The sequence below is a fragment of the Rhodnius prolixus genome, unplaced genomic scaffold, assembly GCF_049639745.1.
Source record: "Rhodnius prolixus isolate KJV_2025 unplaced genomic scaffold, Rpr scaffold_1, whole genome shotgun sequence".
NCBI classification, from domain to species: domain Eukaryota; kingdom Metazoa; phylum Arthropoda; class Insecta; order Hemiptera; family Reduviidae; genus Rhodnius; species Rhodnius prolixus.
Window position 1 is genome coordinate 60,877,920 of NW_027411581.1, and position 22,234 is coordinate 60,900,153.

At 32.2% G+C, this 22,234-nt stretch overlaps 1 protein-coding gene and 1 long non-coding RNA gene across 11 annotated transcripts in view; one reads left to right on the forward strand and one right to left on the reverse strand.

Moving 5' to 3' along the window:
* Positions 1-528: 528 nt before the first annotated feature.
* The window catches only part of LOC141450661 (uncharacterized), a 249,567-nt gene continuing 227,861 nt past the window's right edge, over positions 529-22,234 (reverse strand). For 7 of the 10 annotated variants that reach the window (XM_074121283.1, XM_074121334.1, XM_074121326.1 and 4 more), the window contains 21 exons: positions 18,825-19,007; positions 17,648-17,708; positions 12,137-12,311; positions 10,733-10,813; positions 10,453-10,621; positions 9,726-9,880; positions 9,403-9,635; positions 9,056-9,260; positions 7,652-7,693; positions 6,977-7,128; positions 5,971-6,109; positions 5,668-5,861; positions 4,787-4,915; positions 4,537-4,687; positions 3,576-3,839; positions 3,303-3,475; positions 3,085-3,208; positions 2,386-2,607; positions 1,891-2,186; positions 1,645-1,797; positions 529-1,007 (listed from right to left, as the gene is read on the reverse strand). In XM_074121283.1, coding sequence (XP_073977384.1) covers positions 921-1,007; positions 1,645-1,797; positions 1,891-2,186; positions 2,386-2,607; positions 3,085-3,208; positions 3,303-3,475; positions 3,576-3,839; positions 4,537-4,687; positions 4,787-4,915; positions 5,668-5,861; positions 5,971-6,109; positions 6,977-7,128; positions 7,652-7,693; positions 9,056-9,260; positions 9,403-9,635; positions 9,726-9,880; positions 10,453-10,621; positions 10,733-10,813; positions 12,137-12,311; positions 17,648-17,708; positions 18,825-19,007 — 3,388 coding nt within the window. In that variant the 3' untranslated portion in view covers positions 529-920. The remainder of the gene's footprint in view (positions 1,008-1,644; positions 1,798-1,890; positions 2,187-2,385; positions 2,608-3,084; positions 3,209-3,302; positions 3,476-3,575; positions 3,840-4,536; positions 4,688-4,786; positions 4,916-5,667; positions 5,862-5,970; positions 6,110-6,976; positions 7,129-7,651; positions 7,694-9,055; positions 9,261-9,402; positions 9,636-9,725; positions 9,881-10,452; positions 10,622-10,732; positions 10,814-12,136; positions 12,312-17,647; positions 17,709-18,824; positions 19,008-22,234) is intronic. The other 3 variants (XM_074121292.1, XM_074121307.1, XM_074121298.1) reach the window with 3 other exon arrangements.
* On the forward strand, positions 13,101-16,229 carry LOC141451166 (uncharacterized). The gene is made up of 3 exons (XR_012456567.1): positions 13,101-13,270; positions 13,746-13,870; positions 14,648-16,229. It is a non-coding gene; the product is annotated as an uncharacterized lncRNA (long non-coding RNA).

Genomic DNA, 22,234 nt, shown 5'->3' on the forward strand with positions numbered 1-22,234 from the left:
TTTGTAACGTTTAATATGGGTAAATATTCCCAGTGATTTTCTCTTTATTTTTAATTAAATTTCACTCTTTAAAGTATTAGGTTTAATATTGAAATATTTTATTCTATTCTATTTGTAAGAGATACGTTGTTCTATGATTATTAATAAAACTCAAAAAAGTGAATTTTTACTGCCATCTAGCGGCAATAACTTGAACTACTTGCATAACAGTTCTAAGGAATGCCGCTAGATAGCTCTGGCATACAATTTTAAAAAGATTTTTGTGAAAATCTAAATGCCCTCGATTTTTAAAACTCAGAAAAGTGAATTCTCCTGCTATCTAGCGGCAATAACGTAAACTACTTTTCCTAATAGTTCTAATGAATACCGCTAGATAGCATTGACGTGTAATTTCCTTAGTAAAAACCACAAAAAGCCATTTAAAAAAGAAACTTTTTTAATATAGAACTATTACGACTTAATTAATGCTTATTAGTTGAATATTCATATATACCAAACAGAAGTAGAATAAAGAAAGGGTAAAGTTAATGAGATTTACGATGAAAAAAATGTATTTTTACACATAAAATAGCAATTTGTTTGTTTTTATTTTACATTAGTATGTATAAAACAATATATATATATATATAATATGATATTTAGTTATGTATATTATTTATAAATTATATATATAAGATTCCTTTTATTTATATAATTAATTCAGTTATAATTTCAATTAAGTCACAGCCTTTAAAAATGTACAAAACTTCTGCCCCTGGAGGTATATTTGCTGTATATAAAATCTCGTATCTTTACAAAACGGGAAGAAAAGTACCAGGAGCAGAAATGAGGAAGGAAAAGGATATCAGCGTGTTCATAGAAAAAATTCAAGTGTTCGTCTTATTCTTTTAAAGAAGTATTATATATAAACTATGGCCATCTTAAAAAAGTCCTACTTTCTTCTTCAGATTTGTCCTCTTCCAGTTGGGCAATTCGTGGAATTCTTCTTTGGACATTCCAAGAAGTTCCTGTATAAAAGAAGCCAACCATTAATGAAAATGTTATAATTAATAAGATAAGAAAAATTAAGAAGTTACTTTACTAATAAAAATAATAAATAAATAATCTCGTTATAACAGCACGATAAAAGACCACTGATATTGAGAGAATCTTGATTAAATTTGATACGCTTTTTCATCATATCATATCTTACATCATTTCATCATAACATACAGCGATTATGGACGTTATGTGACTGCCCGGTGTGTACATAATATAACAAAGATATCATCATCAAACATGTCCAATCTCCCATTTAATTTCGAATAATCGTAAGCTGTAATAACCTTATCTTTCCCATTGTTCGCCACAAAGGCAAGAAGATCGACTACGGGTCACAGCACGGGTCAAATAGAAAAGTACTTCCACCGATTTGTTAGATCTCTTAGATTGTATATTATTCATATTGAGAGTTCATAAATATTTGAAATGTCGTATGAAATAATGAAACACTGATCACATTTAAACCCTTAAGTGTACTTAAGATTTAGGTATACGTCTTAAGGTATCTACCCACAGTAGATTTGGACCGAGTAGGGTACTTCTACCACTGAGGAGGAATAATACTAAGATAATAATACTAAGTACAGATTAAGATTTGCTCACGTTAAAGTCTTTAATCTGAAGATAGAGTTCAAGCCTTGTTGGGTCCACGCCTGCAGGAAGGGGATGTGATGTCAATTCACTGACTGGATAAGTCTTTCTCTCTTTAGCTAATTCATCTTCCACTAATCTCATTTCACCTTCAAAGTGACCTTCCTGCAATAAAGAAAATAACAGTTTACTTTTCTCTTAAGTAATTGTAATAATATACACTAAATATAATATATATTTATTTTTTTTTCTATTTACCTCAATGTTGAATTGTCTTGCGTTATTATATTTTTCACTTGAGGTATCCCAGACTGGGAACAATGAAGAAAACTGTACGGGTTCCAATCCAGCCCACACAACGAACACACAACTGCTGGTATTTGTATCCGATGAGCGATTTCGTTTGGCCCAGTAGTCAAGGCAACTTGTCATTGCTGCTCTGCGTTCAGCCAGATGTCTGCACCAAGCACTGCCTCTGGTGTCTGTTGTAAAACCAGATTCCCACCAGCCGCACCATAACCACAATTTGTCACCGCCATCAATTACCAACAGTCCTAAAAGATAAAGACACGAGTCGTTAGTATTAATTTTTAATAATTTGGTTAACTTCAAATACGACAAAGTTAATGATGCTTTATTTATGCATGATTTCATTACATCAATTTCAAACCTCAATCAAGCTGCACATTTATATAAAAAAAAAAAAAAAAATAGAGAATTGTGTATCAGAAAATACAACGCATGAGTACAGACCTGGTTGGCTAACATCATATAACTGCTCCTGGCGATATGGGTATGCTGTTGGCAGATCAGGATGATACCTGTAAGGTATCACAGGCAAGGCAGTGAACTCCCCTGTCAGTGAGGTGAGGTGATACATTCTCAAAGACCAACTTGTTTTATCATCAGCACCTTCTTCGCATGTATCATGAAGTAGAGAAGAGTTGTATAACGATCTATCAATGTCATCACATCCTGAAAAAGCAGTATATTTAATAATTATAATAATGTATTTATTTAACAAGAAAAAAATGTAAAACACTGCCATTCATGGTCAAAGACTGACGCAGAGAACCGTTTTTCTTTTACTATTCATAATTAAATTGAAAAATATTCAAGAAAAATCCTTGATGTTAATTTACCACAATAATCTAAAGAGAAAAGACACTCTTTCTGAAAGAGAAAAATTTAGGGAACCTTAATGAAAACTTACTATCGTATTTTTCATTTTAGAGGAATGTAACTCCACCATCTAAGTATTTGTTAAAGCAATATTCTGGAGAAAAGATCAAGAACAAAATGCAATCACAAAATTTCATACACTCATTCGCAGTTCGATTCGTTGTAAAAAGAACACTACTTCGTGCGTATGGTCCCTCAAACGAGTATTTCTCCTCGAGCGGTGCAAATACAGAATTAATTTTAAATCTATCTATTAATCTTATTTATTACCTCCTAGGAATCCTTCAGGCTCTTCTCCTTCTTCGATTTCTTCCAAAGATAACCGCACTTTATTTCCAACGCCAAATTCTGTTGGTGTAATATCTACAAGGTAACTTACTGACTTTTGGGCAACCTGAAACAGGAGATTCTTATTTTAATATGCATCCATAAACCAATAAACCATAACATTTGATAATATATTTATTTTAAAGGCTAGTCACAACTACCTCTCTACTTTTTTGCAAAGATGTATTGCCATGCCACAGGTAACTCATTCCACTTTCTACATCTAACAGCCAGATACTCGCTTTGCTTCTTAAAGATTCTGCTTGAGGTAACACCTCTTCTAAGTACCCTTCATCGTCACTATCTCCAGTGCAAAGGAACATACGAGTTGTTCCTAAAAAAAAATAATCCTATTTAGACTTATATGTTTGGTTATTAATTACAGAATACACATACCATTCTTTCTACACAAACGTATATGGCAAATGGTTTACCCTCAAATTCTTGATCCCTGAAGCCAGCCAGTATTACGCAAGGTCCAGGCAACATGGTAACAAAAGCGGGACTCTCTTGACCCTGGCACACCAAAGCTTGAGCACTGCTGGTGGTACTGTTGTTAACGCCACCTTGATCAACAGCCAACAATGCTGCTGCTCCCTGTTCCAGGACAGGAGCTTTATTTCCTTGCCACGTTGTATATAGGATACGTTCTCGACCGGTAACACCATGACGTGAAGGTGCGCCAGATATTTCACGACCTTCAGTTATAATATAATCACATAATTCCAAATTGTATATTCTTTTATAAAAATGAAACATATTAAGGGTATCAATCAAGTGAATTGCACGAATTGATTTTCTCTTATTGCAATTACTATAATTAAAATTATGACGGCCTTATTAACATTAATTAAACGTTTAATGGTCCTACGATAAATAAAACTAGTGTGTGGCTCATATATTTATTTTAGAAAACTGTCGTAACTGTTCTTAAAACTCGAGATTATAGTTTTTTAAATTCTTGTAATTCTTCACCCAAAACTCCAATAATTTCCTGATATTTCAATATTTTTCTAGGAAATACTTCAAATACTTTCTGAGAAAAATAAGAGTATTACATTTCTGAAGATAAATAAAGATGATTACGATTTTAAATGGAGCCTATTCCGAGACAACCGTGAAAAAAAAATGATTAAGTGCAGCAAGAGCAGCAAATTACACCACGCTTGGTTAACAGATTTTAACCGAAACTACAGAATCCAACTGAAATGCAATGTTTTAGCTATCTGTGATTTTCATGTGTTCTCACGACAAGCTTCTTAAAACAAGATTGTACCAAAGAAACAAAGGTAAAAGCTGACTTGATACCAAAACATCAAACATGGAATAAGTGAAAATCAATTTAAAAAAAAAAAAAAACACCAAATATCAATGGCTCTTATATTGTATGTGCACCTGTTATTGAAACAACGTATTTCCAATAAATTATATAACATTCGCCTTCATGGAATACTCCAAAACTCGAAGGATCCAAAGAAGTTTTAGTATAGTCCCTGATTTGCCAGATAGCTAATTCTTCGGTGGTAACTTCATGTAATAATCGCCGCTAAAAAAATTAAAATTTATTTATAATATAAACTTATTAAGTAAACAAGAAACCTGTACTAACAATTTTCTTAGCAATAAAAAATAAAAAAAAATTCACCTCAGGATCATAGTAAGACTTTCCTCTACCAAGGTGGGTTCCTTCTATAACAAGATCTGTCTCGGGTAACTTCCAATTTAACATAGATTCAACATCACATGGTCTAGCCTCTACACTGCCGTCAGTATCCTGAAATGATGTCACACTTTAGGATATAACAAACAAATGTTTAAGGTTAAATATGTTACCGGCTCAGTATAAAATCCTGCTATTATATCAGAAATTAATGAAATTCAATAAATTGCCTAAAACGCTAGTTGCCACGGTCTATGATTTGATTAAAATCAAACGTAAAATGGATTATTATTTAGGGTTTTGTATCAAATACCTATTTTATACATTTACAAATAAATAAATAAATATAATAAATAAATTTACATTTATTTGAAAAGAAATTTTAATTTTAAAAATAATTTATTTTTTCATTATTCTTAGTTTGATTCATTTTATTAATATTGTAATTTAGAAAACGTAAAATTGAAGAACGAATACTTGCGACTTACTATTTTATAAAATTACTTTTTTGCAGTAACATTTTATTAAAGAGGTACAATTATACTCAAAGCAAAAAACAGCATAAATAGAGGTAGACATTTCATTATTTAAGAAGGCCAGGATTTGATGCTCTGCCGAGAACATTTTGCTACGTATCTCCTAATTTTAGATTTTAGATTTATTTGACGTTGAGTTTGAGGCAATTATTTCAACGAGTTCTACTTAGTATTTTTTACAGCGTATCTTTATCTTTTTGTTGGGTATACTTTAAATTACAGAAATTCTACTAGAATTGCTGAAAAAAAAACCATTGAATTGGATTTGGTGTGTCCCCTACTTCTTGCATAGCGGGATATAAACTAGATACTTTTTTAACCAAGACTTACCCCCCTATTACTGGCGCCATTAGTACTGCTGTTGGATCCAGAAGGAGAAGACACTCTGATAACTCTGCCAAAATCTGGCCAATTAAGAAATTTCTCTTTGAACAATACTGGTTCCATGTGTTGTATAGTTTTACAATATACACTATGGCTGGGACGTTCTCTGCAGGACATCTGGCGATCTAACCATGCTATTCCTGCGCAACAGAAATCAATTACTCGGTTTCAAAATTAGATTTTAAATAGTGATGAGTACTGGGACAAGCGATACCATACTGAAAAAATGATTTCAAATTATTTGCACACCTGTTGGATGCCAAGAATCACTGCGATATCCTTTTTTAAACACTTCCTGTGCCAGTCTATGTCCTTGCCTTCGTTCTTCCTTTTCAGCTTGTTTTCCAGCCCACATGTATACCTCGGTGCCAAAATCAAAAACTAAAACCTGAAAAAAAGAAAATATATTACTTTTTCTCAAATTAATAATTAACAATTAATCCAGCTTAAAGGGGCTTAAAAAGCTCGACGTTTTTTCATTTTACCCCTGCTGAATTACTGGAGAGCTTACTGGCGATTACTGGAGCTGATAGCGCTCTTGTCACTTTACACAATTAAGAAGGGGAGTTTTCCACACTACATAAGGCCCCCTCTAAAACTATTATTACTAGTAACTCGGTAAATCTACACCCAAATTTGATAAAATCTGGCAGGAAGCAGAGGTGAAAGCTTTCCTACGTAACACTGCAGTGTCATCCTGCTGTTACATCTACCAGGGAAAGTAGTGCAATCGTTTCAAATTATCGATGCGTGAACCGATTTAGATGAATGAAGTGCATTCTGTTCGATATTAATTATGTAGATGCGTATCTTGGGAGTTAGTACGCAGTGCTTAATACTTTAAGAGCGTAGTGTGAGACCTCCTCTAAACCCCGGCTTAAGACGAGGGACCGTTGGAGTGATTCATTATATTGCACGAAATAAAGGCAAACGTTCGCAGCGAGATCATATTCAGAGATTTGTATGATGTGTAAATATTGTTCCTAATTCCTATGAAACTATAAATAAAACTATTCAAAATATACAAAAACTTTCTTAACAAAAACTTACAGTTTAAAAGTTAAGTATTCAACGACGAAAGGTACACCACAATTTCTTGTGAAGTACACAGGTTTTCTTGTTAACTAGAATTGAAGATTTGTTATATCTATCTGATCGCCGTCAGCTCCTGGTTATTCTCCATTAACCGTTCGGCTATTGTGGGGCATAAATTCTGCAGCCAATTTGAATAAAAATGAAGACAATTAACACAAACCTTATTTGGATCTAGAACTTCAGTTTTAGGGCATCTACCCCAGTACTCCTTTACGGGAACCAAAAGTGCATTTTCTACCGCATATACGGCAAATGTTTCAGCAATCGCAACTTCATAAATTTCATCTTCATTCGGCGGGCCAGCTTGTTCACCTAAAATCAAATTAAATATATATAAATGCATAAAAAGTAAGAAAGAAAATATTCTAAGATTTGTGTTTAACAAAACTACTTATAGAAAATAAATACAAATAAAGCTAATTGCAAATGGGAAAAGCTCAAAATGAATTGTTTACGAACTTGATGAGAAATTTACAAAGCAATGGGTGTAAAGCCTCATGCGTTGACAATATTTACACAAAAAATTGTGTATTAAAAGCAACTTTTACAGATATTTTTCAGAAAAAGATTGATCAATAAGACATCAGTAAGAAAATCATTATCATGGTCATCGCGTAAATAGTTTTTAATTATATTTACCATTCATCAAGAAATGTAAGAGGCAAACAAATAAAAGAAATATATGACTCTAAGAAAAAGGTGATTAAAAGAAATGTGCGATCCATCCAGATATCAAGAAAAGTTGAAGATATACTGAATACATCTTAATTTATATTAACAAAAACATTTCTTTTTTATTTATTTTCTTTTAAATTAAATAATGCTCTAAACTTACCTAGAAAACACAACTTTAAAAAGTCATGGAACAGACCTGGAACTAAGAATTCAGCTCTATGTCTAAAACTACACGTGAATCTCCTACATTATGTGACTGGTTTTATTCATTTTACAAATTTTGGAATTGTATCTAATGTAAACAATATTTACAGTGCTTTTAAAAAGAATTTAAAGGCAAAACTATAAAAAAAAAATTGCAAAACTGATGTTTTACTAAGTAAAAAAGGAAGAAGTCTGTGAGTAATTTGTAATGAAGAAATATACATGGAAAAGAAGAAAGGGCAAGAAAGTTAAGTGCTATAACTCTAAGTTATTACATGCCCTTTAGTATACAGTATAGTCCAGAAGAATTCTATTATACCAAGTATTTATTTCTATTTGAAATCAATCCAAGAGAAGAAATGCACTGTTTTGATGCATAATTTTAATCTACATTCTAGTATTCTACTATCTATATTGAAAATTACTGTTGTTAATACAAACAATTGACAGTAATGGTAGTTATTATTCAAACAAATAATGGCATTAGCAAATATTAAGCAGAATTTCTCTCTGCAAAATTTAGAAAAAGAAAAAGTTGTTTACTTTTTGAGCTATCAATTCTTTAGTTTTCATTTATAAATTAAAAAAAAATAAGAATGAATCCCATTCGCTTTTTGTGGGATACGAAAAGGCATAATAATAATAATACCTTGGATGGAACATTTTTGTGAGTTGAACTGGGAACATAATTTTCTTATTTCATTCAATAAAGCACCTACCAATCCTCATACAAATATCGTGTGAGTCCTGGACTGTTAACTCTTCAAACCTGGACAGTTCATGAAAAAAGAACCCGGAACAACAACCTTCAATATATCACTTCATTGAAACTTTTCAGGTTAAAATTACTACAGAAAATACTGAAGCAAGAGATCTACAGCTAACGTGAGTTGTGACGCCTTTCTTTGAAACAAAATTATGATATTCATAAGAAAAAAAAAAAAAGGAATGTTTGAAGAGAGACAGAAGAAAAGCAAGAAAAGAACCCACACATAAATTTTATTAAGTGATGGTATTTCCAGATGAGACTAAAAAAAAATACAAAACCCTAAGGGTTCGAGAAACAAGAGAAAACGGTTGAAATGTGGTTCTTGGGAGCCTCCTACGGATATGCAAAAAACCATGGAAAAACCACTGCAGTTTTTTGCAGTGGGCACAAAAGGCTATCAGAGTAAAATCATTTTTCACCCACAAAACCTAGGGACTAATTCTAAAAAAAAAAAAAAAAATACTGAGTCCCCAGAACTCCAATCTCAATCAATAACAACACATGCTTAGATATTAGACGAAACCAAAGACTAATTCTTTTTATTTTTTGAGAGAAGTACTATTAGTTAGAAAATGCATAATTAATAATTACCTTTATAGGAATGCATCAAATCTTCTGGCAAAGATAGAAGTCTCCAGAACTGACGATGTTTTTCAGAAAATGATCCACCCTCAAGAGTGTACACTTCAGAGGCACCTGTACAACCGAGGTCTTTCTTGGATTGTATTGCTTGAGCTACTTCTGTACCACGTGACTTCTCTATTATATTACAATATTCTCCTATCCAATGGAACACCTAAACAGTAAACATAAATAATTGGTATGAATAAATTAATTGGTACAGAAAAAAGTATTTAAACAAATAAAAATAATTTATTATGCTGAAAAGGCATCGTAGAAATGATTGTATTTGGAATTTCGATAGGGAATCAGCTGACCTGGTTATCAGTTACTAGCACATAAGAATCTCCTTGGTTGACAGATGTATAATGGCAAGCAACCAGTGATGTGACACCATGTCTTCGCCCTTTCAATCTGATCAGGAGCGGTCTCGGCCATTGTTTACTACCGGGCAGACTATCTTCAGGTTTCTTCAATGATACAGCACTCAGATCTTCTTTTGAAGCAAGACCTGCTAAGGCTTCCATAGCAAATCCAGAACTCTTGCTCACTGTTTTACAAATTTTGTAATTTAAGAAAAATTAACATTTCCATCATTAGCCATAACCAATTTACAAAATATAAAATACATAAAACATACATTTTTCAATATTTATTCTGCGAATTTCGCGGTCGGCAACGCCTGTTTTAACTTCAACGTATTCACTTTTGAGATCATTCCTAGCAGCTAATGCTTTAACTGGATTCGTGGATCTGTGTTTTCGCTGTACTCGTACATTTCGCCTTTGCACTAACCTGTTGAAAGATAAAGCAAAAATTTATAATCCATTTGGTTAATAACTTTATATACCTAAATATTCATAAAACTGCTTTGTAAAACTGCGTTAATACTTTACTTTGATGATTTAATTCTAACTACTTCACATGCTCTTTTCACCAAATTTCAGTAATAAACGTAGTAAATTGAAAACTTATGAAATCAATTAAAGAAATTTGGATATTCAGGCGAAATTGAAACTTTTTTTAAAAAAGCAATGGCTGCACAGTTCGAGAAATTTCTCAAGTTGAGAGGAGCCAATATTTTGTAGATTGTGCTGCATATTGCGCATTAGTTTATAAGGTTCAGGAAAAGTGATAAGAATCTTGAGATCTCTTGACCTACTTTAAACTGGATAGAAATGTAACAACACTCTGTCATTACTTGGCCACTTATTTCTTTAACATAAATTAAAAGTAAAACAGCTAAGAATGCTAACTTTTCTTACACCCAATATATAAATATTGTTTTAAATAATAAAATACAACAATAATTTAATTTAAACTACAAAAAGAAAAAAATTGAAGAGACAACAACTAAAACTACGTACAACTGGGTAGACTGGTTTGAAATGTCTTCAAAATTTATTTCGCCAAGTTCATCTAGCTCTGAAGGACTTGTCAAATCTTCGGCTTTAGTGAAAAATGCAGCAAAGCTGTCGTCATAAGGAGCTGGCACTTGTATACTTGGTCGGCTATCACCATTTTCAAGCTCTTCTCCTGCATATTTAAAACCAGTTATAAAATATAGGAAAATAAAAGGCTAACATTAAAAAATACAGGTTCAGTAAGTTCCTAGAAATACATGAAATTAGTATTGTCCCTCCTTACCTTCGGTAACCGAAATGCTTCTTTTCATGAGCGCAGCCAAACTGTTAGGCACTGATGGAGTTGACGCAGATACAATACCATCTGTGGAACAAAGAAAACTCTAGTAAAAAAAAAAAAACCGACGTTTTCATAATGAGATGATTATAATAAAAATAGTAATTACAAATTTGTATGAGCAAAACTATACAGTGTGAGACTCACTTTATTTGCTACAACCTTCAAAAATACGTATCCCAATGAAAATGTATCAAATTAAATGTACGTAGGACTTAGAAATATTGCAAGTAGTTGAAACTATTTTGAAAAATTTTCAGTATAACAGACTTCTATCGAAATCTATGGAAAGCACTAAATATAAAACACTAATTTAAATTTTTCCAGGAAGAGGAAGGGACGAGAAGCGAGCTACTTTTCCAAATCACCCATCTGAAAAGCTCGAATTGTAAAATAAACAACCAATGCGAATTACTGTGTTCCATGGAATAGTGAAGAGTTCTGCACTATGGAGGAAGCTTATGAATATTTATGATCACTGATTAAAACAGTTGATTCAGATTTTAATTAAGGTTCAAAGACCAAAGCAGTCATTCAATTATCAGTTGCAGTTTGAGTAAGCAAATTTTAATATGGAATACTGTAAAAGATACGAGCGGTAGTGGTTTTTCACCCAAGCATGCACTTTACTTACCAAACACAATTTTGTAGTAGTAATCATTCAAACAACAAAATTATACAGAGTTCACTTAATAATCAAAAATTAATCAAGTCAACAACAGAAATAAATCCAAAGTTCGCTGGTCTGGGAGGAGTCCTTAGGAGTTTTCAGGAAAATCGAATCCTTTATCCAATCAAAGAATGGATATACAACAACTTGCTGGAAAGTGAGAGTGGAAACCCCAGGTCTGAGGCCGGCGAAGAAGTTTATGGTTGTGGTTTTATCAGCTTCTCGCCTAAACTTACTAAGGCGTTTATTCAATAAAAGCGGGCGCCTCTCCGGGACATACTCTTCCTGACGGTTCACTGCCGACTGAGAAAACTCATGTATCCACTGGAATTGTTGAGGATAGCCAGAACACGTTTTGCCAGAAAAAGGTACGGACAGTATGTTGTCAGTGTGAAGGCCTTGTTGACTCAAGAAATTCTTCACACTTAGCACAGGAACTAACTTCCTAGTTCTGACCAACGCAGGGTGCTATAAATAAAGTTAAACTCGCAAAGAAACTAATCTTCATAGAGAATCGATGCTGTCTTGATATTTACTCTAAAAATTGTATTAGACGGGCAGACCCCCCCCCTAACCAATCCGAGAAGTGACATGGTCTTCTTCAAACATTTGACAAGATCTTCACCAAATTCCTTCTAACTGAAGTATGAGAAAGTAAGCAGTAAAAAACTTTGACGTACCAGATTTATATAAATTTGGCTGAGGCAGTGGTGGAAGTAATTGTGTCCCAAGTTGTCCCATTTTACCAGCCACAGTGAACTGCACTTCATCAGTCTGTTCTACTCGTGACCTCCAGGTTTGAGAAGCTGTCTCAAGTTGTCCCAGTCTTTCAGATACTCGGCTTACTCCTCCAACCTGTAAAAAAAGTTTTACACAATTACTAAACACACATTCTCTAGCAAACAACGAATACTATGTTTTCATAGAAATTCATTTACATAAAGATGAATAAATTGTACGAGAATATCGAGAGATGTTCACAAAGAAATGTGGGATAGTTTCAAAATAAAAACATACTATTTGGACATGTACATATAATAATTCGGTGAATGGTTGTAATTTGGTTGCAATGAAAACAAATGCCACTTTTCAAAAAAACAAAACAGACAATTACCTGAGTATACAACAAACTGACTGCTGTTCCTAGTAACATTAACAGAACCAGTAAACCTCCAAACCACCAAAACAAGAACATCACACTGGCAAGTAGTACAATTACAGGCACTTTGTTCATTTTTAATTATTATTAATCGAAATTATTTTCGCTTTTATTTATAAGAATAAAACAAATTATTTTCAAAATATTATTACGAGGAAAAAAAAACAACAAAAATTAAAATGATAAGATATTGTACAATAATAAATTTTATCAAGTATTTCGTATTTTATTTTATTTTTTTGTTAATATCTATAAAATGATGGTTTAAATGAAATGATTTCATTAGTTAAAAACTGCACCGATGATTTTGGTGGATTAGTGCCGAGACTAAAATAGCAAGTAAAACGGACTAAGGCGGAGTTTTTATAAATAAAGAAACCAACTTGCGTCGGTGTGTATTAAAAGAGAGCTTAAAGTAAAGTTATATATATATATTACAGTACGAAGAGCAGATTTGCGCTCCTGAGAAGAGAAAATAAATTTGGTTTATAAAGAGATAGGTGAGTCTAGAAGTGCCAATACGAAATACACCTTAATTGGTGGTAGAAACAGGCTAAAACACTAGGTACTAAACAAGAATTCACTAATGAGTTGATAGCTGTTTAACAGTAGCTCTTATCAAAAGAATAAGATTGTATAGACTGACAACTCACAGGCAAGTTATACGCCATTCCTTTTCTATTTTCATTATCAGCTGGATGAATTTTAATTACGTATTTATAGAGCACAATTAAAATAAATAAATGATGTGTGTTTGTGACGGAATGAAAAAATATTTCTATTTTCAACTTATCAAAGTTATTTATATATGTACTAGTGAAACAAAATAAATTACGTCAGTTGTGAGTTCCCGGTGATGAAAGTAGAACAATTCTTTAAAATTCTTAAATTAATCGATGAGTAATAGATAAAAAAAAAAAAAAAAAAAATTCAATGTAAAGTAATAATGTGCAGGTAGATATTTCACTCTCTACATCTCATATAGTTCTAATTAACAAATATTTAGTTTTTTTATACAAAGATTTTCAAGAATTCCGCACGTGTATAATAAAAGAATGGATCCCACTTCCGAAATTCGTCATTTTGTTTTGTCTATTCCTGCAAACTGAATCAATTGTTTTTTTTTGCAGCTGAGGCCTGAAATTCATCGAAAGCTTACTACAAATACAAGTTCAGTGTTCTACATGTTTATCTATGAGAGAAGTCTTGTAGTAAAATGCATTCCAGTAACGAGGGTTTAACCAAATATGCAGACGTATGCTAAGATTTTCTTGGTCTTTCCTATTGATTTACGATTTCAGTAGTAAATAAAGCTACAAAAGATCCCTTGAGTAAATTTCCATATTTGACGTATTTTTTCTCCTTCTTCCTCTACAAGAAAGAGGAATTCATTTGCCAGAACTTATGTACGTTTTCATGGAACCCTTAAAACATGGTATCTATTTTTGAAGAATTAACTCAAATTTACTGTAAAAGATATTAACTTTTTAAAAAGATACAAAACTTTTAATGGCAAATGAAAAATAAAATTAGGATCTTTAAATTGCAAGAACTATGAGAAAAAGCAGAATTAAACAGTCTAATATTCTCTCCTTAAAATAAATCACATTGTATCAATACTTACTAAAGGTAAAAGAAACCACAAATAATATTAAGAAGCCTTTAAAATATGATTGCACATCATAGGGATAAGGGATAAAGTGTCGAGTAAGGAACTAAAAAGCCTCTTATACAATTATTTTATATATAAGTTACCTATATAATTTTTAACTCGCAAATACAAAAAAAGTTCAAGTAAAACGTATCATTCAAAATTACTAATATTAGACTGCTTGAGCATATAATTATTTTATTAAGGTCGGACAACTTTCAAATTCCTTTCAAATAAAAAGCCAGGAAGAAATTATAAATTGTAAATAAAATAAATAGTCTGTTCCAACTACTATTCATTGCATACTTTTAAAGCTTTAAAAGATTTCTCTTATACTTAAAATTGGAGGAAATTAATAAGTTAATTTCAATTTTATTGCAGTTCCATTTTCATAAATCCAACAATAATGAAATAAAGGTTACTGTTTACCTGTAACAACTCCAGAAGTCTAATTTTTCTTCTTACTCCAAATTGTAAGTGTGATATAAAAGAATTTTTTACAAATATCACAGAACCAAACGCTACATAAAATTCAATTTTCGTGGAGGAAAAAAAATTGCATACGTAAGTTACAACTCATTATCTCGATATAACTGAAACCTAAACATTTTCTTTTACATGAATTACTATAATATTAAGGTTTTTAATCTTAGGCGCTTTTTTAAATTCACACTTTTAAAATTATTTAATTCTACTATAATTTCATCGAAAAGTGAATTGACTATTATTTATCCAAAGTTAGAGTGCTTCATTTCAACCACTACACACATCACACCTGTAGTAGTGTTAATGCTGTTACCTTCCTGTTTACTGTTCATGAGCAAAGGTTACGATTGTGCTGAGGATAATCTTTCATTGGTTCATGGTTACTTAACATGGTTAAAATATTTTACATTGCATCATTTATCGTTGAAATTCAGAAAATATTTTGTAATTTTATAACAGTTTGTAAAATAAAATATTTTGTTCAAATAATAGTTTTTATATATCAGAACTCTGCAAAGTGTGGAAATTACCTAGGTAATTTGTTTTCTCACAAAACCTGTGTAAATTGTTTTATTAAAAATCATCCATTAGTGTATTTACGTGTTTCCGGCTCTCATTACAGAAACAATGTCAATCTATCATCGAATAAGTGAGCTGTTCGAAGCTTCTAGGAAGAAAAATAATTAATTGCCAGCAACTAGATTCGAACACAGGATCTCCGCGTGGGAATTTAAAAGGCCTAACCATTGAGCTAAGCTTAATTCCCTCCCCTAAAACAGTTATATAACTGGAATCGTCGCATTAAGTTGTGGGAATCCTTGCTCATGCAATATCTCAAAAATGAAATGTTAAAAAATGCAGCAACCATTATGTTATTATTATTTTTTTGAATCGACATAAGTATTTCAAAGATTTCCATTCACCTGAACTGGTTTCAGTTTGTATGATTACGCATTATACAGGTTTTTAAAACGTGTAAGTTAAACTAGATTGCACTTTGAGTGGGCCCCAAAAACCTGGATTTTCCTATACAAGCTTGATATATAAAGTTTGATTCAATGCTACCTACTGAAAACATTAATGTCTTAGAGCTGTAAAGAGAAAGTGTGCTACTCTTGGTTGTGTTAAAATATTTGCGAGAGAAGAGAACCATGGATACACTAATAACTCCATCAAAACTAATGTAACAAGCACTGAGAAGAGTGAGAGGAGAAAAGACCAAGGAGGACGAACAATAAGTATGTAATAAAGACACGGTGGAAATACGATTCGCAACGCTCACTTTTCATGAAATCTCTCGCCATTTCATCATCCGCAATAATATCAAAAACTACAATATCCACTCACACCACGTCATTTCATCAACTTAAGGAAAAATAGCAACTATTGAAATTTAAGTAATTAAAATAAAAATAGGGTCAATCTTAATAAAACATTTACAAAATAATAGTAGTAATTACAATAAAGTATATATAAAAAAAGCTACTCAATTTTCTAGCAATGAGGCGTTCTAATCATAGAAACATAATGATAGTAAATAGTTTCACCAACAATATACAAAATGATTCACTTGACCCTAAAAGACGTTAGAAAAGATGCATTCTTCAAATCCAAAGAATTAAATTGAAAAATTAGGACAAATACAAAATTCTACAATATCCATTAAGAAGTACTTATACTTTTTAGTATAAAAAATTAATTGTAATCATACTTATGTATGTATTTAAGAGGAAATAAGGAATATGTTTTCTCAGGGTACCAAATTTTTTTTAAAAAAGTTCCGCAAATTCTAAAACTTCCATTAAAAATCTATTAATGGAAATAAAACTATAAATTTTGTTTACTTAACCTCCATCCTTATTTTTATTTGAACTTACTTTTTTGGAAAAGATTTTGGGGACATTGAGAGGGGCAACTTTGGACTTGCCAGACAGTCGTTCGTTTGTACAATAAATACACCAATTTATGACGTAAATATATATATATATATATATATATATATATTTCACTTTGCGAGGTCTCGATTCTAAATTTCACCATGCTTAAGCCACAAAAATACACTTCTTGAAAAAAAAACAATAGACGGGTCATCAGGAAACCAATAATTTTAACATTCTGAATTAAATTCGGAAATTTGTAAAGCAGATTAAAGATGTAGCCATAACAGCTATTGTACTTGTACCTTTTTGTTGAGGTAGAAATTAATGGAATAGAAAATGTGAATAAATAATACTAGGAAGGACCAAGGATCTGCAAATCATAACTAATACTGGCTAACCACGCAACCTGGAAAGATGTATTCAAAGTTCAAATGAAGTGAAATTCTTGAAATAACCACAAAAACCTCAAATATTACTACTATCCTGCGAAGAAAAGATCAAACCACACTATATATGTATACAATCTTTGAGGTTAAAATATGGGTTACAATTTTGCCAAATGTTAAAGGATATTAAAGTAATTATTTTTCAATTTCCTAATAATCGGCTTTTCTCTAAAAAGACACGCTATCTCCTCCCAAGTTTTCTCTTGCTGCCTGGTTAAAATGGCCTCCGTGGAAATGGATTCTTTTTTTTCATGAATCATCCTCAATAAATTGCCCATTTATTTTTGGCTTTTAACTAAGTAAATAGCGTACCTTTTACAATACTATGTAATTAGTTTTGAGATTATATTTTTATTTCTAAGACTGCATCAAACTTGACCTTGTTTTACATGGTTCACTATCGTTGATATTTAAGATTATAAAAAGTCCATATTCAATTCTGACTGGATTTTTTTGCCATCCTTGTTAAGAGTAAATAAAATTACGACATAAAACTGGACGACCTTCTCTCATAGCCATTTACGTAATTCAATTTTTCTTGAAAGATAGAATTTTAACAGATTACTCACAGGAGGAGGTTTACTACAGATGATCCTACTGGCCATCGCCTGTTCTTTTAGTGCAGCTAACCTACAAAGAAAACAAAAATTACAATCCAGTTAGCACAATCAGTACACTTTGTATAATTCACCGATGCATTACAATATTTTCATGATAATTATAGAATGTTATGGTGATAGATATACTGCTTGCTTATGTTCAAACTTTACATTTATCTTCTTAAATATTTGCTATTTGTTCACTAATGTCTCTGCTTTTAACGTCGGAATTTTTAAAAAAACATTATTTTAAAATCATTCTTACGTTTATCCTTGTATAACAATTCATTAAGAACTTTACAGCACAGTAAGTACTCTCCATGATTGCCCTACATTTGCAGTATACAAATTCTTGTCTTTATAGGGTCGAGTGATAGTGTACTGGTTTTTATCGCCGGCCCATTGACGTCTATGGTCATTAGCGCCATTTGGTGGTTATGAAACGTGGATTTGTAAGGAAACGTTTCTAAGTTCGAATCCCTCGTGCAGATACTTTTTTATATGTAAGGAAAATTGTTAACTGCGATTTAATAAATTTATTAGTGAAGTCTAGTCTACCACGGATTGAACCTTCATAACTCTAACTCGAAAGAGTTCTCATATCGAAAGGGTGCTTTCTGTAGATTATTGTGAGTTTGGCTTAGACAATTTCTTTTTAAGCATCCTTTTTTTAATGGTAATCGAACAAATAACTGGATTTTGGTAGAATTTCTAATCTTTTACAGAAATCAATTGGATTCCGACCAGACAAATCAACTGGCGAAGGATTTTTTTTTTTAAGAAAAAAAAATTGGAATTTAAAGAGAAATAATTAACAAACTACTTTCTCTTATTACAATTTCCAAATGGAATTTTAAATCTTGAATCTCTGGGTAAACGAATATATAACCTACGACTCAGGATCTCGAAGTAAACCTGTGCTCCAACGTACAGGCTCCAGAATGGTAACCAAGGTGCTACGTCTTCTCTGCACGGGCGATTCAACATCTAATTGATGGAATTCACGCTCTTGCAATGGCAACCTCAAGTTAAACAATATCTGTCATTTTAAGACCACTTTGGGCCAAACTGAGTTACTTAGGTCCTTCGAGTCTATCAAACACATTTTTACCTACCGTCCGTATCACCTTTCAAAGTGAAAACATACCTTTCTGCGATGGTAAGCTTGGGCAATTCATCCACTTCATCTTTCATAACCTGTGGAGAATGCATGTGTTGTGTGGCACATCTTCGCAGCGCCACCGTCACCTCTCCACCGCCTCCATTGGCGCTCCCGGCCAACATATCTAGCACTTCACTGCTACTCTTTTGTACTCCCACTCTGGCGCTGCTGTAAACAAAATAAATGGATTATTAAATGCTATTAGAATAGAAAATAAAACTATTAAAATGAAAATAAAGACATATACTGCAAATTCAATCAATGACTAGCGATAGAAGAACTCAACAATTGCTTTAAACAAAATTATAAAAACTATTGGTTTTTTCAATTTAAATTATATTAATAGTTTCCTTTCCCGTACTTCGCCATTAAAATAATAACCAAAATTTCTGTTAATTAATGCATTTTATTATTTTAAAAGTTTACAATTTCTTAACTGAATACAATACATATATGTCAATAACGTTTACTCTTGAGATAAGGCCCACAATACGATGGAAGACGGTATCTCAAAAGTGACACTGATATCTACCTATCAAGAGTTTGTAATTCAGTTTAGTATCTATAAACTTCAGACTTGCCACCTCCCAGTAAAGAGTGAAAATCGTGCCAGCGTTCTAGACCAAATGTATTAAGGACACAAAGAAATGAGATAACATTATTACGTTCAGAAAACCATTTCTAATTAAAATGAAAACTTCGTGAAATAGTTTTAAAATTTAATCAGTACTTATTTTTAGAATAACTTGAGAAAAGGTCACGTAACCTATTTCTGTACGATCCATGAAACCGTTAGGAAGAAACCTTCGCACAAAATTATGAATATTCATTGCGGTTTTGTTGCTAGTCACCTCAGTTTATCTTTACATCATCAATTGTGTAATACTTTAATCTTTCAAGAAATAAAGACTTTACTTGACAATAAGGATGATTTTAACCAAGTCGTTTGTCGCAGGAAATATACACATATGAAAGCAACATTTTTTTAAAAAATACTCAACAGATGTCCGACAAACTGTTGTAAGTAGGCCACGCGGTTGGATGTGATACTACCACACGCAACACTGTGCTCGCCGGAAGTAAACAAAATAAGCTAACAACGCGAATGATAACTGTACTTGTACAGAATGATTCATATAATCAACACTCAAATAATTAACACCCAGAATTAGCTACAGATAACAAATTTTTTTACGATTAAAAAGATTCGCTTTAAGACATATAATTTTATCTATCCAAATATAAATTTGATCTTTCTAAACCGAGGTAGTTTTTTATTTGAAATATTAATTTAAACTGCGATCAGTTTTAACAGAATGAGTAGGATGTGACAATTAAAAAATAAAACCAATAAATAAGATATTTTTGTAAATTGTTGGCGATTGGAAACAAAATTTTGAATTTAAGCAACTATTGGAAGATAAGAGTTTATTTACGCGTATTACAGGGTACCAGCATCACCTTCTATCATCAAACAGCTGCAGATAATTTCACTGCTCTAAAATACACTTAAATAACTTCCAGCAATCACTTGAACAGTTAAGTCACGTACTGATGAACAGTTTAAAAGCAAATGGATACTTATAATGTTTCTCTGTTAAAATTGAGGACTGGTTGCTTCTCTCGCTCTTAATTCAAGAGGTAGCAATTCTAGTCCTGCCCACCAGACACATCTGGTGCTTTTATGTTCAGAGCAAAATTCTTTTATTGTCCTCTCTCTTTTTTAACCTATAAGTACTACCAAAAGGTGAATCGCCCTTAGTGTTCTATTCTTCAAAGGTGTTTGACCTGAAAATATTTTTATGGCTAGCAAGGCAACCACTCTTTTGGCTATACAGGTATGGGGGTGGATCCTGGTATGACCAACAAACCACCCTCGTTTTGAAAGTGGACGTCCATAGGGGAAGTAATGAACGCCGAAGATCGGGCTAAAATATGGGATTCAGTTTTCAACTGCCGTTGGGAGATTTGTACAAAAAACTAAACACAAAATGTGTCCATATGAACAGTTTAGTGTCGATTGGTCTTCACATCAGATGTCTTTCGACTTTAGATGGCTGTCAGGCTTGAAAGAAAGACCTCAGTGGGACAATCAATTGGCTGAGGCGGAATGAGAAAATAGGTTCATATCTTATTTGTTTTTATTTTTATCCAAGGCAGATTCAAGCCTATATCTCAACTCCTACCCTTGGCGCATTTCTTTTGGCATGTAGGTTATTATTTAAATACAAATAATAAAATACCTAGAGTGGGCACGTTCCAAATTGATTAAATAAACAAGACAGAAATATCTTGTTTAAACATGCACAAATATCACTGGATTATTTCACAAGTTGGGTTACTTAAAGGTTTGGTAGTATTACTTCATGATTATGTATGCAAGACGCACGGCTCAGTAATAATAAACAGGATGACATTTTATCCTGCAATAATACAGCGCTCACATTACACATGGATGAAAGTGATAGTCGCTCTTTGCAGCACTCCGTATCAAAACAGGTGCTTTCATAACCTGCAATCGCATAAACTCTTTTTTTTTTTTTATCTTTATACCTAGTTTTAAGTACTGAAAAATAATAATTTAAAATAGCAATGAACGGTATAGCGCTAATGAGAACGGAAGGAAGTTTCGTAACATTGCAGATATTTGAAACGTAATACATTTGAGCAGCCATCAGCTGTTTGCAATTCTAAATAGGCGAATGGAGTTGGTTGTGGTAATCAGCACAATTTGAAAGCGATGCTTAAAGTTCTTAAATTGCCAAAGTCATTTTAATGAAAGCTTTTTATACTTGAGGCTGTATGGCAGTTTCCACCAGAGACCTAAGTTTTAGGTACTCTTGAATTTAAAACATGTATATTTTGAATGAATGTGAATGATTTTCATTATTTTTCTGAGATTATGACCAAGATTAACTGAATGAATCCGAGGCACTTGTGACCATTCGTAAATGGTTCCGGTTTTTCTTTACACTTTCCGTAAGATATACTTGCATTATAAAATTTTTCTCATCAGAATGTTTTTTTAAGGAAAATGATATTAAGCATACCTCTAAGTACCTAATCAGGAAAATGTACTAACGCCAAGTGTAAATCAATGGAAATAAATATGCCATTTAAAATGGTAAAAATGTGAATTTCAAAAAAAATATTTCGATTATTTCAAACTAATATTACTTCTAACCTCTACATAAATATAACGAAAGTGAAACCTCCTACAATATAGTATGACATCAAAAAACCATGTTGAAACAAATGTTGTCACGACTTTCAACTTATGATAACTTAGTACCAATGTGCTTAATATTAAGGTTCTAGTAATACTTTTTCTCTACTTAACTGAATTTATACTTCGATTTACACTTACTTTCGAGCTAATTTTCATGGTTTCAAGG